Source organism: Alosa pseudoharengus, unplaced genomic scaffold, assembly GCF_046254945.1.
Source record: "Alosa pseudoharengus isolate Yale_2024_CS ecotype anadromous, Long Island Sound unplaced genomic scaffold, YU_APseudo_1.1 YU_APseudo_1.1_scf_4, whole genome shotgun sequence".
Taxonomy (NCBI): domain Eukaryota; kingdom Metazoa; phylum Chordata; class Actinopteri; order Clupeiformes; family Clupeidae; genus Alosa; species Alosa pseudoharengus.
The window spans coordinates 7,641,517-7,659,899 of NW_027468774.1; the positions used below are offsets into that span (position 1 = coordinate 7,641,517).

At 42.7% G+C, this 18,383-nt stretch overlaps 2 protein-coding genes across 2 annotated transcripts in view; one reads left to right on the plus strand and one right to left on the minus strand.

Moving 5' to 3' along the window:
• Window positions 1–18,383, minus strand: part of grnb (granulin b) — a 269,480-nt gene that overhangs the window by 70,126 nt on the left and 180,971 nt on the right. The gene's annotated exons all lie outside the window — the stretch shown is intronic.
• LOC143102285 (integrin alpha-M-like) overlaps window positions 1–18,383 on the plus strand; it is a 90,133-nt gene that overhangs the window by 24,087 nt on the left and 47,663 nt on the right. Inside the window, exons 2-7 of the mRNA XM_076265777.1 lie at window positions 795–900; window positions 1,283–1,395; window positions 1,714–1,784; window positions 1,885–1,999; window positions 9,004–9,128; window positions 9,246–9,388. Of these exons, the coding sequence (XP_076121892.1) occupies window positions 795–900; window positions 1,283–1,395; window positions 1,714–1,784; window positions 1,885–1,999; window positions 9,004–9,128; window positions 9,246–9,388 (673 nt within the window). The remainder of the gene's footprint in view (window positions 1–794; window positions 901–1,282; window positions 1,396–1,713; window positions 1,785–1,884; window positions 2,000–9,003; window positions 9,129–9,245; window positions 9,389–18,383) is intronic.

The window sequence follows — 18,383 nt, forward strand, 5'->3', positions numbered from 1 at the left end:
CTTTCTAAAGAGGTCAAGCATTTGATGGTAGGCCAAACTAGGTGGGAACTGAAGTAGGCACAGTGCAATTTCGGGAGAAAAAGCCTAAAAATGCACATCCCATAAGAAGTGTTAAGGAGAAAGGCCTACTGAATTTCCCCCTTACTTTTTCGATTTCCCTTTAATTTCCCCCCTTAATCAAGGAATCTCTGAATTAACACCTTAAAATGAAATTAAGATATACTTAAATTATCTTAATTATAAATGTAAATTAAGGGGTCACACCTTAAAATGGCATTTAAGATAAAAATTAAGGGCCTGTTTAACAAATTAAGGGCCACTTAAGGTTTTGGTATGTTTTCAGGGGTAATTTAAGGTAAATTTGAGTACATTACGTTTCGTAGTAGGTATAGTGGGTATATCATTATGAATTATGAAGCATGGAGCATGGTTTCTTGGTGAAATTATGGTGATATTGTTCAGAAAATGCTGTTTTATATGAACATACAGAGCATTCATGGGATTAATCTTCCATTTTTTCACAATTTTGAAGCATGGTTTATTTTTCTGCCAAAAAGTTTTTTTGTTTAGATAACTAATGACACTACCAACACTTTTGGGACTGCAAGATCCAGCACAACAGCTTAACATACAGGACCCCAGAGCATCCTTACATTTCACAGCATATGCTGCCACAGTGCTAGACACAATATTTATTTTTATCATTATATATATTTTTTATTTGGTACACCCCTTGCCTATGACATTTTTTTCAAAGTTCAATATGTTTTAAATTCAAAACTGTTTCTCATCAGTGTTTCAAATAGTGGCATGTTTCAACATTGAGTCTACTTCTTGGAGACACATCCACCAACCAGCAGACGGCTTTGGCTACAGAGTGATCCAGGACACTGCATCACGGTATGAAGACACTATAAAACTATAAAAGGGGGACTGCATTCCTTGTTTTCGCGCTCTTTTTATATGCCCTCCCATGCAGATTGTATGTAGAGTGACTTATGTCATTAGTGAAATAAAGTTCAAATTAACATGATCTCCACTCTCTAATTGTTTAATGCTCCGACAAAGGCACAACAATATCAACAAGCAAAGTTCTTGTGCATGACCCACCACTATCATGAGCTGGGCTGAGTGTTTGTGGTAAAGGTTTTACAAGGGTTAAATTAGCAGATTCATTTTGCTATTAAACTAGCTTTAGTAAGAGTTAAGACTTTGCACTGTTCCCACCAATCAAATTTGGCCCAATCATCTTTATTTTGATATTAAACTCCTTTCCTTATAGTCTGTTGGTGAGTGCCCCTCTAGAGCAGCACCATAGCAATGGTGTGGATAGGAGAGGACAGGTTTACGAATGCCAGGTCTCAGACAGCTCCTGTTCACCACTACAAATAAATGGTATGTATACAGTATGTACCTAATTAACAGCAATATGTTGATCAATATATTTTATGTGTGAGGCACGCCTGTGACTAGTCACACCATTTACTTGGTGTACTTGAATAACCCAAACCCATAATACAACTTTTCTCATTTAATATGTCCTTCAACCGTCTAAGTATTCATTCTCAGGTGTCATAGACATAATAAACTCATCATGCCTCTTACACTCTTTGCAATTGCTTTACTCTACATTAGCCTAATTGAGTATACATTACATACAGTAATTGTATGTATCTAAATCAGATAAATAACAAATGTATTAATCTCAAACAGTTCCTCCATATGGATTAAACATGTCACTTGGCCTTTCCATGAGCAAGACAGAGGCATCAACAAAGACAGTAGTAGGTCACCCATCCTCTCAGTATTTCTTCCTGCCAACACTTTCTGTCCTCTTAACATGAATGTTTCCTTGCTTTTTCTGACTTTTTCTCTGTCTTTCAGGTTTGTGGCCCAACCATCCCTAAAGAGTGTGATAGTATCACTCTCTATGGTGGGATGTGTTTCAGCATCGGTTCGTCACTTAAACCAGAAGGACCTGTGCCAGCATCTCTTCAAGGTACACACACGATTCCCCCCATTACAACATGAATAGGATACTGGCAGTGTAGTGTCAACCATAGATATATATATAATAAAGGCTAGATGTCTTATGGCGGAGTCTCTAACGGCATCACCGGCGGCCATCTTGTCACAGGCAAGCTATCTGGTGGGCTCTGTGGTACCTGATGTAAGGTGAGTGATCTGCACAAAGACAAATACTCTTATCTTGCTGAAATCTTGACGGATTTACAAACGGTTTGGTTTCTTACAAACATTATTAACGTAACTATAATCTGGACTCGTCTTACACAGGTGAGGTCCTCAGTGTTCAGTTTATAAAACTTAACTTTTACCACATACATCCACTGTATATATCTCTTCTACTAAAAGCAGAACAATACCCCCAGGCTATAACAATGACACCTTCAGGTCACTACCTGTCATTACAGTGCACCATTGAAACACAATGTTATGAGTTAGCGAGCTGAGTGTGGCAAGATGGCCGCGAAGTGCGGACGTCGACCTCCGTTTGCCAGCAGTGCGGACGAGACATCTAGCCTTTATTATATATATATATATATATATATATATATATATATATATACGGAGTGTCTATTTACACCCCTGGTACGAATAGCCTTGGCCACACAGCTGAGCTATTCATACCCTGTGACATAACAACAAAAAGACATTGCTCACGTGCACAAAAAACATGGAGGACATTCGTTTTTCGACAGCAGAAAGTGAAGAATTCTGAAAGGTTTCGGCACTATATCTGTTCAGATTAAGTTTTAGATTGAAAAGTTGTGTTTTATTTTCATAATCTTGGTTCAGTGAACGCATACAACCGTCAGTTTGTTAGTTAACAGAAATTTCATGAATATGACGTTGAGTTTACCTGCAAATAGGAAGCAGATAGTACAGTGGTCACAGACTAAGGGCTGGCATGTGGGAGACCAGGGTTCAATTCTCATGTGATTCATTTTGGCAGAGTGATGGGCCGTTTACACAACGCCGGTTTTTGTGAAACCGGTGAGGTTTTGTTAACGGTTATGCCTTGCGTGTACACGATGCCGGCAGTTAGGAGACTGAAACCGATAGTTTTTGAAACCGGCTTCCGAAGTGGGAATTTTTGAAACCGCCGGCTAACTTTCGCCGTGTAGACGCCTGTAGGTGCGAAGCCGGCAATTTTATGATGACATACATGCTGCCCCACCTCTCAACTCAGCCACGACACTCGACCTGACATGCTGCTTGTCAAAACAAACCATTTATTTATCATATTAAAATGTTTTTTCTTTCCCCTGTCATGATTTATGTGCACAATGTAGCCTATCAGCCTTTTGTGGCTAAGTTAGAAGTACACATTAGCTTAACTTAGTTAAACATAGCTTAGGCCTACTGCATGTTAGTGTTTTCTCCAGTGGTGCTCAGACCTAATGCAATGCGTAGGCTAGGCATTTGAAATTTCACATAGCAGTCACATACCTTGAAAATGAACTTTATTAGTTTAACAGTTGAATTGAAAACCGAATTGTCTGTAGTCTCCTTATTTCATGCGACTGCTCAACAAACTGTTTCAACAATGTTTTCTTCTATGCGATTCATGCGAATTAAACGTGAGCTTCTGCACGGCCAGCGATTTTGATTGCAACAATTAGCTAGTTCATGCACCAGGGTGTAAATAGCATGCGGTACTATAAACACCAGGGTACGAATAGCATCCACTTCTAACTGTACATTGATGCAAACAGCCTACCTTATTCAGAGTGTCTATTACACAGCTGAGCTATTCACACCCTGTTACGTAACAAAAAAAAAAAAAAACATGTTGCTTGTTTTAAAAAAAAAATTATTTTTTAAATTATTACATTGTGTGATCAATATGCCAGAATAAATGCACAGGGGTGCAAATAGCATACACTGATATTTGTACCAGACGGGGTACTAATAGAACACATTGCTGTGTGCACCGGGGTACGAATAGCATACATTGATATTTGTACCAGACGGGGTACTAAAAGAACACATTGCTGTGTGCACCAGGGTACGAATAGCATACATTGATATTTGTACCAGACGGGGTACTAATAGGACACATTGCTGTGTGCACCGGGGCACGAATAGAGTTCACTTCTTATTGCACCAGGGTATGAATAGCATACACTGCTAATTGTACCAGGGGTGCAAATAGCCTTACCCTTTTTTATTTAGCCCTATGGCTACTCTATTTTTGGCCATTCTCACTACCTTTAGTTATAAGCAGTTATCCTGGTCATTGTAAGTGCCATTGACACAGTAATGAAAAATGCCCTTTCTGCGCTCCACATCTGTGACACGAACTGATCTGACCTGACTGAACCCGAGTTTGCATGTTCTGTGTGTACATGTATGATGATTCTAAAACAACTTTTTACTGCATTGTCATGAACAAAGTGAAGGCAAAAAGGTGTTTCTTTGTCGAATAAATTGGGATGCAATGTGAGTCTCGAATTGGATGCCATGCAGGAATTTGCTAGGATCTCAAAACCGGATTATGAACATGCTTTGCCATAGAGAAACACATGATAGCGTTGGATTGTAGCGACCGTGCTATGCGTAACCCCGGGCACGCTCATGGTTGGCAGCCTGGCGAGAGGGGGGCGGGACCCCCCGAGGAATATAGGCTACAGTTCGAGGAAGTTCTGCCTCTTTTCGGTTCTGGGCCTGACACGGCCCGCTGTGTTCTATGCATTGGTGCTTTGTGTTAATAAACTCGTTAACCGAACTCTGGCTTTTGGTCGGATGCTACAGGATTATGAACATGCTTTGCCACCACAACACACAAAAACGTGGCGTAAGTCGAGCTATGAAGTTATTATTTTGATGTCATTTCGTCTGTTTTATAACCCAGACGGATGCACTTAGTATCAAATGATAGCTCTGTGTCTCCTCTTTCACCTGACATGCGTGCCATATCTATCCGATCACGGGTTCGTGAGTAGGGCCTAATTCAAACAAGAGTAATGGGTGTGCAGCGTTGGTTCTTGTACATTATTTTATTTTGCAGTCACGTTGTCTGTTGTTATAGCCCAGAAGGAACGATATCCTTGGTACCAATAGATAGCCCTGTGTCTCCTCTTTCTTCTGATATGCTTGCCATATCTATGCGATCACGGGTTCGCGAGTATAATAAGTGTGCAGGTGAACTGTAAATATAAATCAATTTTATTTAATTACATGATATTTATTTTTATTTTCATACTTGATCGCACAGACAAGTGTTTAGTCTCGTTGGAAAGCCCCACTTCTGCTCTGTCTTCTCGCTGCGATGAACAGTTCCGGAGCAATGTAACAAAGAATTCAGGCAAAGCAGCCTGCCTGTGCCTGACCAGCTATGCAAGAACCACACGCAGTCAGCAAATTATGTATTTATAAAGTAGCCTAGGCTAGGCCCTATTAGCCTACCTGGAGCCATCTGGAGATGTGTTCCTAATATGCTTGCATTTCACCCGAATTTTATCAAAATATTCTTGTAACAGCGTTCCCGCGGGCATCCGATTATTTTTGATCAGCCCCACACATCAATGTCAGAGCCTAGGCTACCTAACAAGGACAGCCCAGCGCAGCTCACTTGGCTATGATTCGTGACACATTCTAACATCTAGCATTAATGTTCCAACTCATCAACTCACCTGTTACTGAGGTTAAGTAGTAGGCTAGCCTACTGTCAAGTGTTTTTAACAGATGACTTAAATTGTCCCGCTGCTGCTGCTGCTGCACTATAGGCCTACTCACGATGTGATCAGAACCGTAGGCTACACTTCCTGACTGGGCCAATGGTCGTAGATAGAGTGCTGTAATTGGTTCAGTCCCTGCTTTGCAAAGTGTTGTCGAAAACGGCAGCAATTCTTTTTTTTTTACTTTTCACTGAACGGAGCTGGGGGGGCCAGCAGGGTGGCCAAGCTTTGACCAGTGGTGGCTGTGGCCCCCCCTGGCCACCACGTAGCTCCGCCCCTGCCGCTGATAAATGGAACGTCATCTATTTCATGTATGTGTCACTTAATATTAATTTCTGACAAATCAAGACAGCAGATCTCTAAAGAAACACAAGCCCCCACCCCATAATTGTATCTAAATTAGCTAAGTACCAAAAATGACATTTTACCTTGAGTCGAAGAGCTGTAAACAGTGTTGTAAGGGTGCGTGTGGAATTTAAATTTTGCGACCAGAATTCTCTTTTGCCGAGTGTGGCGGAAGGCACCCACCAGCCCAGCACCAAACTCCGAGCATGGTAAACAAAATTTGATTTTTTTAAGGCAGTAAATGCTCCCGTTAAGAACCAAACCAGATTTTGTTCAAATCTACACACCCATGGCTACTGAAACATGTAAGGTTAATTTATTAAATGTTATTTTGAAGTATTAAAAATCATCTTTGCTTTAGAATTTCTTAACAAAGGGGCGGAAATTGCTGCTTTTACGATACATTTGTTGACAAGTTTCCAGCAAGTTTCCTTGCTTTCTAAGCTTTTTAAAACAATTCTCGCAACAATTCTAGAACAATTTAAAACAATTTAAAAGGTAGAGTATAGTGCATCAGGGAGTGCTGTTTTTATACAGTCAAGTGTCAGTTATAGTCAGGTGGTAAGCGCTAGAATTAGCAAGGCTAGTTGTAAGTAGTGCTATGAGAGGAGATATTCTCTGAAGTGCTGGGTCTTCAGGAGTTTTTTTAATGATGGAGAGGGATGTCCCTGCTCTGGTAGGAACTGGTAGCTCGTTCCACCAACGATGAACAACAGATGAAAAAAGTATCCGTCTTGAACGAGTATGGCTGGAGCAAGGGCTGATGCTTACGCTGGCGCTTCAGCAATAGCCTCTATTGTTATAAAGATGCACATTGAATGCAGCTGATCTATTTATTTATTTCATATTTCATTTAGTTATTTCATTTTTTTCACAAAAAAAACATTCCATAACAGCGTAGTTATAGTGCAGAGGAGAAATATAGCTAGTTTAGCCTGGGTGTCCTAACTTTTTCACATGATTGTATGTTAACGTTAGGTTTATCCCATTTGCTAACATAGCTACGCTAGCTGAAGTTTTGCCAGGCTGTCAAAATACCAGCAAATTCTCTAACATGAGCTTATAATGACAGAGTTGAAATGAAATATTTACTGTACAACACAGCATTAGAGACTTTCTAATGAGGAGACACAGCACTCAAAGATTCCTCCATAAAAAATGCATAGGGTTAGTTTGTAACAACAATATAGTATAGCTGTATAAATACAACAACAATATAGTATAGCAGTATAGCTGTCCGATAACTGCCCAAAGTGCTGGCTGCCGAGTGGGGGATTTGTCTAAAATGACTGACAGCTTCAGAGAACTTCTAATGGGAAACTGTCTCTGATAGAGTCCTCTGTGGCAGTAAAATTAGAGGTTTGGATATCTCCAAAATTATCTGTTGTTGATTGCTTTTCCTCAGTTATCAGATGTGTCTCAGTAATTGAGCTACATTTTCAGTGAGGATACCCTTACCAAAATGGGTAACACTGTACAATAAGGGGACACAATTTAGCATTAGTTAAGTGTTAGTTAAGCATTAACAAACATTTAATTAAATCATTATTAAGTATGTGTTTACTTAAAGGAGAAGTTCGGTGTGATATTGACCTAAAGTGTGTTGGAACATGATACCGAGTGTGCTTTTGTCTCATTCAAAAAATAATTCTGTGAAAATGCATGGATTCCAGTTGCTGCTACTGGAAGCAACTGGAATCCATGCATTTCCACGGAATTATTTTTGGAATCTGATCCCTTATCATACCTGTTCATTCGTACTTGTCACTCGACTTATCGTGACTAAATTCAAGATGGCGGCAAATGGTAAACTTCCTTAAGGTACTGTCTGTATAAATCGTCTTGTAAATATACTACCAGTGCTTTTTCAAAGTTCTCAATATCTCGTTTTAAATGTCAGGGCCCTCGGAAGTCTACCAATGAAGTGTGGAGCTACTTTGAGCCTCGTAAATGGTGTAAAACAGTGATTTATTTGCATGGCTAGACCGATGCCCGAGGCACCCCCATCGAAAACCTGTTTGTAGCATCGGCTAACTGGCGCTAGATTTCAGAGTGCAGGGGACAAGCCGAGATGAGCTATGAGACAAAAGTTCACACTCGGTATCATGTTTCAACACACTTTAGGTCAATATCACACCGAAATTCTCCTTTAAGGATTAACAAATGTGCTTTTCCTCATTAAAAGAGTCTTATTTAGTAGATGTTATCAGTTTTTCTCTTTGTTATAAATTATGAATTCAAAATGTGTACTGAACTCATGAGCTCATTATGAATTCATCATGTGTTCAGTATGTAAACATAAGGAATTATGAAGCAGTTTACGGTTTGATCAAGGTTCAAACCGTAAACTGCTTCATAATTCCTTATGTTTACATACTGAACACATGATGAATTCATAATGAGCTAGCGATTATGTCAATGTTACTTTAAGTGAATACCTCACTTATTTCAGTGGCAATTCAATGTTATTCAGACTTCATCATACTGTTTGCCAGCTGGTAGACAGTACTTTGTGCAATGATTACATTTCCTCAGGTTCCTTAGAGACCCTGGGTTGCAATGCAGAGTCCTGTGTGTGAACACATGATGATCCTCAGCACGCATAGGGCCCTCCATAGGCCGCTTGTCCGAAGTGGGGGTTGACATACATTATGGGTTGCAAGGCATGGGGCTCTGTTCAAAGCATCCCAGGCTGTGGGGTTGCTGAGACTCGGGTATGGAGGATTCGGATTGTAGTTCTGATTCCACCCTTGCATGTTACTCACATTAGCACTGGCTCAGCTGGGGACATATTCAACACATCCTCTATTTGTCTCACGGGGTCTTTTACCACAGCACCCCCATCTATGCCTTGACCTATTGTCCCGAGGGTTTTCACTTCTAACAAACACTCTCTAATGGGGCAGAGCGTGCAGAATTACATACTAAAGTCATATCAAATATTTGTGTTCTTCAGACTGCAAGGCTACAGATATTGCCTTCTTACTGGATGGGTCTGGGAGTGTGAATCACTACCAGTTCAATACCATGAAGACATTTGTGAAAGGCCTAACCAGAAAACTTCTGCCTCTAAACACCAGGGTGAGTCTGATTCCTTCCTTATTAAATATATTCACAGAGCTTTACTGTGGTTTAAGGAAAAACATAACAGTCCAGTTTTATAGGAATGTTGCCAGTGGAATGTTTTTTTTTCTGCAGTTTGCCCTGGCACAGTACTCCAGGAGTTGCACCATCCATGTGAAATTCAATATGTTTGAGAGAGCAAGCTGGGAAGGTCAGTTGAACAATATCAGCCAGCTAAAAGGAGGCACCAATACAGCAGGTGGCATTAAGACAGTTGTGTAAGTCTTACATTAATCTGAAACCTTCCTCTGTTACAGTAATTGGCCTACTTTGGACTTTCTCCCCACTTTTCCAGTGTTCCACTGAGTCACTCTTTTTTAATACTTCTGTTATGAGAACAAATGGTTATGGTGCCCTATCTTACACCTGGCTTATCATGGCGCCAAGCGGCACACGTCTTGTTCCTATCTTACACGCAATGCGGGGTATGTCGATGAAAAAAAATAGATGTGGTCAGGCACACAATTAAACACTTAAAATTATAATGCCACTGACCAAGAAAAGCCTGGTCTAAAGCGTAAGGTGCATGTAATCCAGATATCTAAAGGGTGCACTGTCATGTAATTTGGAGATTTGGTGAAATTAATGAGTCTCAGGCAACATGACTGGTCTGTGTGGATGTGCTTAGAATTTGTATTCAGTCATTCGAATATTATTAGGGTAAGTGTTGATTTTTTCAGGCTATGTTTTTGATTGTAACCTCTTTTCAGTCAAAAGTGAAAGTAAATAACTAGGTGGACTTCCGGTTATGGTGTGGACCTGAGAAGTCAAAGAACCCATGTGCTCTGGCAAATTCTTCTTTATAAGTATATAAAACCGTTTGTTTAAAGACGTAACTAATTTAGGACTATTTGTGGCATCACCACATAAGTTTATGATTACCTTTCTTTTGTATGCATGGTCATTATGAAATGTTTACTAGCATAAAAGGACAATTCATATGCATTACTTGGATTTCTGTAGCGCACCACTGTGTCTGTCATTTAACCGATCAACGTGAGTTTATTTATGTTGTTGGGCTAGATCAGCTGACTAGGGGTGACCTGTCAAACCCCGTCAGCTGACTGGGAATGTTTTGTCAGGAGAATGACGCGCTAAGTTTGAAGAGAATAAAAAACGAGGAAGTGCGCTAAGAGAGGAGCTTAAAATTTACGCAGGGAGCCTACGAGAGACCTGTACACTTAAGCTTACAAGGAAAAAGGTTTATCGGACATTGCATACCCGGGTCTGTTCGGAGAGAATCCAACCTCCTTCGTGGTGGATAAAAACATCCGATACCGGTGAGAAGGATCTTTTTTTTGTTCTCTATCGCTGGAGTTGTTTTTCTATTTTTTCCTTTTGGGCAATAACGTTGTGGATTACTTTTCCACCTTTTCCATTGGATTATTAAGACTGTTGCCGTGGAGTTTTTTTCAATCGTGTCGTGTACTTTCCCGTACGTGTGGAGAGACTTTGAGATACTGTTTCCGTGCTGGCGAAGACGCGTGGCCGGCGCGCATAGACATTTAAACTGGCAGCAAGATTTGTTGGATATGGTGTGATTTAATACTGTGTGTTGGTGTATTGGTGATATCGTGTGTCTGGGAAATACATGTCACATTAAGATCTATTGCAATCCCGGTGTCTTCCTGAATTCATTTAAAAGAAGCAATTTCATTAGTTGTAACTCAGTCCATGAATCCCGTGATATTTTGTTAATAATCTAAAAAAACTACCAAGCAGATTGTTACATATGGTGGCCCGTACGGGGAACTGATTTACGTTGATTTTGTATCTTTAAAAAATTCTGTCTTCATTCATTGATACTGAAATAGTATGGCAGGAAGAGATTGTGAAAGGGGGCTTCAAGCCACTCCTGAGTCAACCCTGCCACGTCATACACCTGTGTTTGGTGACCCAGATTTTACAGCTGGGCCATTTGTTACAAGAAGGTCTACAACTGCAACAGATTCAGTAACATCTTTATTGAAGTCATTGTACCTTGGTGATGAAGAGAATGACGATGTTGAAAATAATGCACATGAGGATAATGGTGTGGCTGATGGGGAAAATGGAGATGATCACGATGGTGATGATGAGGATAATGCTGATGATGAGGATGATGATATTGCTGATGATGATGATGATGTTGTTAAGGATGATGTTGTGGAAGATGTGGAGACAATTACACAAACTGTACAAACAGAGGTTGAGGAATTAACCAGTAGTGTTACTGTCCTAAAACAACAAATGAGCAAACTGGAGAATGATTTTAGAGATTCTGCTACAAGTGCTGTAAATAGAGAGGCGAGTTTCAGGCAATATGTTGATGAGACCTTGGCTGATTTGGGAAATGTGTTAATGTCCAGCCTAGAAAAAATGGATAGAGAGGTTTATAATTGCCTCTTACGTAGAGATAAACACTGGAAAAAGCAGTTGAACAAGCTAAGGCTGACTAGCACTCCTCTAATACAGAAAACAGTACCCACAAATCTCAGTCCAGTAGTTCCCTCTATCACCACTAGTCTGTCTGGTGCATCTCCTTTCTACTCCAAGCCTCCTGTTAAACTAGAGTTTCCCACGTTTGGCCCCACTAGTGAGTCATCTGATGTCTTGCACTTTATCGAGCAGTGCGAAAACTTTCTAGAAGTGCGACCCCTCTCCAATCATGAGCTGTTAGGTGCTCTCTCAGCAGTTTTAAAAGGACCGGCACTTAGTTGGTGGAAGGCTACAAAACGGCAGATCCATGATTGGGCCTCATTCAAGGACACCTTTATGGCCGCCTTTCTGTCTACAGATTATCTGAGCGAAGTGGAGGAGAAAATGAGGTCGACAGTACAGAGACCTGATCAATGCCTCAGAGACTTTGCATATGATTATCAGGCTTTATGTCTAAAATGGAAGCAGGATATGCCTGAGGAAGAGATAGTCAGGCGCACCTTGAATAATATTAACCCTAGAGTGGCTGGTTGTCTCCGTGGAGCGGTATCAACTGTGACACAGCTCGTGAAAGTGGGCTCTATGGTAGAGAAGGACTGTGCCGGAGCCAAGGAGTATTGGCAGAAGGTGCACGCGAGTTCTGAAAAGCAAGAAAAAAAAGCATCAGAGAAAAAATTCCATTGCAATGCAGCAGAGCTTAGTGTGGTGCAACATCAGGCCTACAATAAAGAACAACAGGGTCTCCTGTTAGTGCCTATTACCATCAGAGGAAGGCAGGGGGAGGCTGTATTGGACACTGGCAGTACCTTCACATTGATGAAGGAGAGTCTGTGGCGGCAGGTGACGTCAGCAGAGGAAGTTTTTCTTCCGGCAGAAAGGCAGAGATTCGTTATGGCGGATGGAACCGTTCACCAAGCCCTGGGGAAGAAAACAATATATCTAGACTGGCACGGCAAACAGTGGGCTGTCGAAGTCCATGTAATGGAAGATCGTCACCTGGCGTTTCCTGTGATCCTAGGTCTAGACTTCCTCGCTATGACTGGTGTCATCCTCAACCTGGCCAAAAACTGTTACGGACTGAAAACCAATAGAGGTTACACCTATTATGGCTTCAAACAACCGCGAGGCCACTCTAGTGAAAGTAATCAAGACACACTCACCTCGTCACAGGGTGTTCTTCTCTACTATGCTTTGCCTCCAGGGGAATTACCTCCTTGCTGGGTTTCCACTTCCACGGCGGAGTCGGTGCCAGGTTATGACACTGACTACCCAGAAGGGCTCCAACAGCTGATGAGGGCCTGGCCGTCGGTTACCTCCAATAAGCTGGGAAAGACCAATGTGGAAAAGCATGCCATCTTCATCCAGGATGAAGTCCCGGTCAGGTCCAAGGCCTACCGGGTGTCTCCCCTGAAGAAGAGAGTCATTGAGGAGCATGTAGAGAAAATGCTAAAAGACAACATCATAGAACCCTCTCAGTCTGCCTGGTCATCCCCTGTGGTCCTGGTGAATAAACCAGATGGGTCCTACAGGTTCTGTGTGGACTACAGGAGAGTAAATGCAAAGACCTTGCCCGATGCATATCCAATGCCCATAATTCACGACATCCTTGAATCACTGGAAGGCGCCTCCTGGTTCAGTTCATTGGATTTGCAGTCCGGGTACTGGCAGGTGGCCATGACTGAGGAGAGTAAGCCAAAGACTGCCTTTGTTACATCTCTTGGCCTATTCCAATTCAAGGCTATGCCTTTTGGACTTCGTAATGCTGCAGCCACATTCCAACGGCTAATGGAAAGGGTCTTGGGAGAGTTGAGAGGAAAGATATGTTTTGTTTACATAGACGACATAATCGTATACTCTCATTCCCGACAGCAACATCAGCAAGACCTGGCAGCAGTTTTTCAGAGGCTACAGGCAGCCACTCTCAGTCTGAACATGAAGAAGTGCCATTTCTTCAAGCAGGAGTTAAAGTTCCTGGGGCACATTGTCTCAGATCGAGGCGTGGAGGTGGACCCAGCTAAGACGCAGGCAGTGTCAGACTTTCCAGTGCCACAGGATGTGAAGGCCTTACAGCGTTTCCTGGGACTGGCTGGCTGGTACCACAAATTCATTCATCATTTTGCAGACCTGGCATCCCCTCTTAACAATCTGAAGCGGAAAGGAGTGGATTGGAACTGGACCCATCAGTGTCAGGCCAGTTTTGAGGCCTTGAAGGAGGCCTTGAAGAATCCTCCCGTGCTTGCCCAGCCCCATCCAGCTTTGCCCTACCAGGTACTCACTGACGCCAGTGACGTGGGTCTCGGGGCCATCTTGTCCCAAAACACCCCCGAGGGGGAGAGAGTGATCGCTTACGCCTCCAGAGGACTCCGAGGCCCGGAACGAAACTATTCCACCTCGGAAAAGGAGTGCCTGGCCGTGGTTTGGGCTGTGGAGAAGTGGCGACATTACCTGGAGGGTGTGGAGTTTACCGTCTTCACTGATCACGCTGCTCTGTCATGGGCATTCAACTGCCCGAAGACCTCCTCCAGGCTGACCCGGTGGATCCTCCGGCTGCAGCAGTTCAGCTTCAAGGTGCAGTATCGCAAGGGATGCCTTAATGCTGCCCCGGACGCGCTGTCCCGGGCCCATGAGCCGCTCTCAATTCAGCCATCACCCTGTTGGGCGGTCGCCACCCGAAACCACTCTGAGCTACCTACTACCTTGGCCGAGATTGCCCAGGAACAGGAGAAGGACCAAAGGGTGACTGAGTGGCGATCGGACGATTCTCAGGTATCTTCCCCGGACCGCATCAGCTTCGTCATGCATCAGGGGGTGCTGTATCGGAGAATTCCCTTATCGGACCAAGGGGAGAAGTGCCAATTGGTTGTTCCCCAATCGCTGGTCCCAGAGTTCCTGTGGTACTTCCATGACAATCCACTGGGTGGACATCTTGGACGGTTGAAGACTCTGCTACGGATCCTAGAGGTAGCCTGGTGGCCAAGTGTCCGGAAAGACGTCTGGGAACACACAAAAAATTGTCAAACCTGTCAGCAATATAAGGCTGATAACAACAAACCATCAGGTCTACTCCAGAGCATCAAAATCATTGCCCCAGGGGAGATGTTGGGAGTTGACTTTATGGGTCCTTTCCCAAGAAGCAAAAAGGCCAACTCTTACCTGCTGGTGGTAGTCGATTACTACTCAAAGTGGGTGGAAATGTTTCCCTTGAGAGATGGAAAAACACCTCGTCTCGTCAAGATTCTCAGGGAAGAAATATTCACGCGTTGGGGAGTGCCGCAATACCTGGTGTCGGACAGAGGACCTCAGTTTACCTCCACCCTTTTATCTGGCCTCTGCAAGACCTGGGGGGTAGTACAAAAGCTAACCACCAGTTACCACCCACAAACCAACCTCACAGAACGCTTCAACCGGACCATAAAGACCATGATTGCATCCTTTGTTGGTCAGCATCACAACACCTGGGACCAGTGGCTGACAGAGTTCCGCTTTGCCCTTAATACAGCCCATCAGGAGACCACTGGGCGGACTCCTGCAGAGCTTGCCTTGGGCAGAAAACTCAAGGGTCCACTAGAGAGGCTCATCAGTCACCCACCATCTCCTGCTCAGCATGCAGCATACAATCTGGTGGAGAGACAACAGAGGATGACAGAGGAGGTTAGACAGAGAGTAGGAGTGCACCAGGCTAGACAAGCTAAGTACTACAATTCCCGTCGCAAAGATGTGCAATTTCGGCTGGGTGACTTAGTCTGGGTCAGGTCCCATCCACTCTCCAAAGCCAGTGACAAATTCACTTCTAAGCTTGCGCCTAGGTGGGAAGGGCCAGCTAATGTCATTAAAAAATTAGGGCCTATTAATTATAGAGTCAGATGGAGTATCCCACCTGATAAAGAGGATACTATAAATGTGGTGAATCTCAAAAAATATTATGGTGTCTCACCCTAGAAGCCTCCGGCTGGAGGGGGGGTCTATGTGGCATCACCACATAAGTTTATGATTACCTTTCTTTTGTATGCATGGTCATTATGAAATGTTTACTAGCATAAAAGGACAATTCATATGCATTACTTGGATTTCTGTAGCGCACCACTGTGTCTGTCATTTAACCGATCAACGTGAGTTTGTTTATGTTGTTGGGCTAGATCAGCTGACTAGGGGTGACCTGTCAAACCCCGTCAGCTGACTGGTAATGTTTTGTCAGGAGAATGACGCGCTAAGTTTGAAGAGAATAAAAAACGAGGAAGTGCGCTAAGAGAGGAGCTTAAAATTTACGCAGGGAGCCTACGAGAGACCTGTACACTTAAGCTTACAAGGAAAAAGGTTTATCGGACATTGCATACCCGGGTCTGTTCGGAGAGAATCCAACCTCCTTCGTGGTGGATAAAAACATCCGATACCGGTGAGAAGGATCTTTTTTTTGTTCTCTATCGCTGGAGTTGTTTTTCTATTTTTTCCTTTTGGGCAATAACGTTGTGGATTACTTTTCCACCTTTTCCATTGGATTATTAAGACTGTTGCCGTGGAGTTTTTTTCAATCGTGTCGTGTACTTTCCCGTACGTGTGGAGAGACTTTGAGATACTGTTTCCATGCTGGCGAAGACGCGTGGCCGGCGCGCATAGACATTTAAACTGGCAGCAAGATTTGTTGGATATGGTGTGATTTAATACTGTGTGTTGGTGTATTGGTGATATCGTGTGTCTGGGAAATACATGTCACATTAAGATCTATTGCAATCCCGGTGTCTTCCTGAATTCATTTAAAAGAAGCAATTTCATTAGTTGTAACTCAGTCCATGAATCCCGTGATATTTTGTTAATAATCTAAAAAAACTACCAAGCAGATTGTTACATATTGATAAAAGCCCAAGATATGAATAGGAAAGACGATGCCGACTAAAACTAAAGGAAAAAAACAGGAGGACGACAACATGTCTAGTCCAGACCAGCTAATGTTAATGCAGGATAGGATTTGGTAAAATATGTGTTGTCTTCACCGTGGGATAGTGAGAAACGTAATTTCGATCTCTTTGTATGTCTGGAGCATGTGAAGAAATTGACAATAAAGCTGACTTTGAGGATACAGACGAGCCGGAGATAACTGAATTTTTCTCATCCAAGAGATTTGTCTGCATAGCTCCAAGAGGTAATTTCCTCAAATCATGGGATTAAAGATGATATCAATTTGATTAGGCTACTGAAAGAATTAGACACACAAACCTGTGTAAGTGCTGCTGCAAGTGTGTGGCACCAGAAACGAAGAGATGAGTAATATAATTAAATTTAGATAACCACCACCAGACATTTGCAAGAGGAAGTACATTGATTACAAAATGCTCATTACTGCTGAGTGAGTCTTTAGTAATTAAGAACTCAGTAACCATACAGTCCATAGATTCTTGTGAGCCTTGTGACTAGCAAATGGAGTAGCTAGCTCTTAATTGATAAGCAAGTTGATGTAAATTATTACAGTTTGTGAACTCCATTTGTTACGGTTCAATGGTGAACAGAAGCTGCAAGGACCAGATGTACAGCAGATGAAATTAACAGACTACTGTCCATCCGGCAGAGGTAAAGCCATGTTAAAGAAGCTAAATAGCACAACGTATAGGCCTACTATTAGGATAGAAATGTAAACAAAGCAAGGTTTAGATTAATGAATTAATTATGTTGACTTACCCAAAATAACAGCACGGTGTAGTGTCCATGACTAATTATATCCGATTTAAGTACGACCCCTAAATGTGATGACTGTTTCCGTGAGCAAGCCGCATCCTGCAACGGAATGGAGCTAAAGCAGATCCAAGGGCAAGATGAAAAGAGTGAGCCATGCTTTTGCACCTTGCTCTTGGAGAGGCCCCCCAAAATAAGATGAGCAGCATGGGTAACGTTAGCTAAACGAGACAGGAAAACATGAAATAGACATTGTCCATGAGTAATAAGTTCAGAGGGAAAAGGTATAGAGAAACAGATAGAAAGCTTGAGCACTCTCTGGTGACAAGAAGAAAATGACCAGCATGGTCTGCAGCGATTGCAGCGAAATCGAGGAGCTTGCACAAGCTCAGAGCTTTCGTAAGCTCGGTTCTTGCACGGCAAGAATGTAATGCAATGTGGTGCAAATCCCCGTGGAAAGTGCTTAATGATCGTTCGGTTCGATAACGATTGATGATTGCGATTTGATGATTGCGATTCGACTGCCGAGTCGAGTTGCGTATGTATATGATGAGTGAAGTGGGGTGATGGTAGGATAAAAGAAATTAACTGTTGTTACGTGAGATTACCCGAGGTTTTGCTTGCAGAAGCTAGACCAAGGGCGGCGGTGCGTAGTGACTAGAATGTATTAACACTTTATTCTGTGCCTAAAGTGCCGGCTGTGCGTAGTGACTGGAGAAGAGTGGCTCGGGTCCATCGTAATTAATATAATGCTTTAGCTGAGCCGAATAACCACCACCAGACCTTTGAAAGGTAGCTTACCTTATTTGACGCTTGCAAGAGCTATTTGCACATCTAGAAGGGCTTGACCCTGAGGTCTTATATAGGACTCGTAAGCCGACGAAGACCATCTTCCGAGCAACTTGATTGAGATGCAGGTAATCCTAGAGCGGCTGCTGACGTTGCAGCGCCGATGCGAAAGGAATGGCCAGTATATTGGGAGGTTGAGAGCCCGCAGCTACCAACCGCTGTCGACAAGTGGATTCTGAACAATTGTTTAGACATAGATGACCCAGTGGGTAGAAGAAAGAGAGGTGCATTAGGAGAAGTGTGTGGGCGAAGTTTAAGATAGTTGATCATAGAAGTATAGAG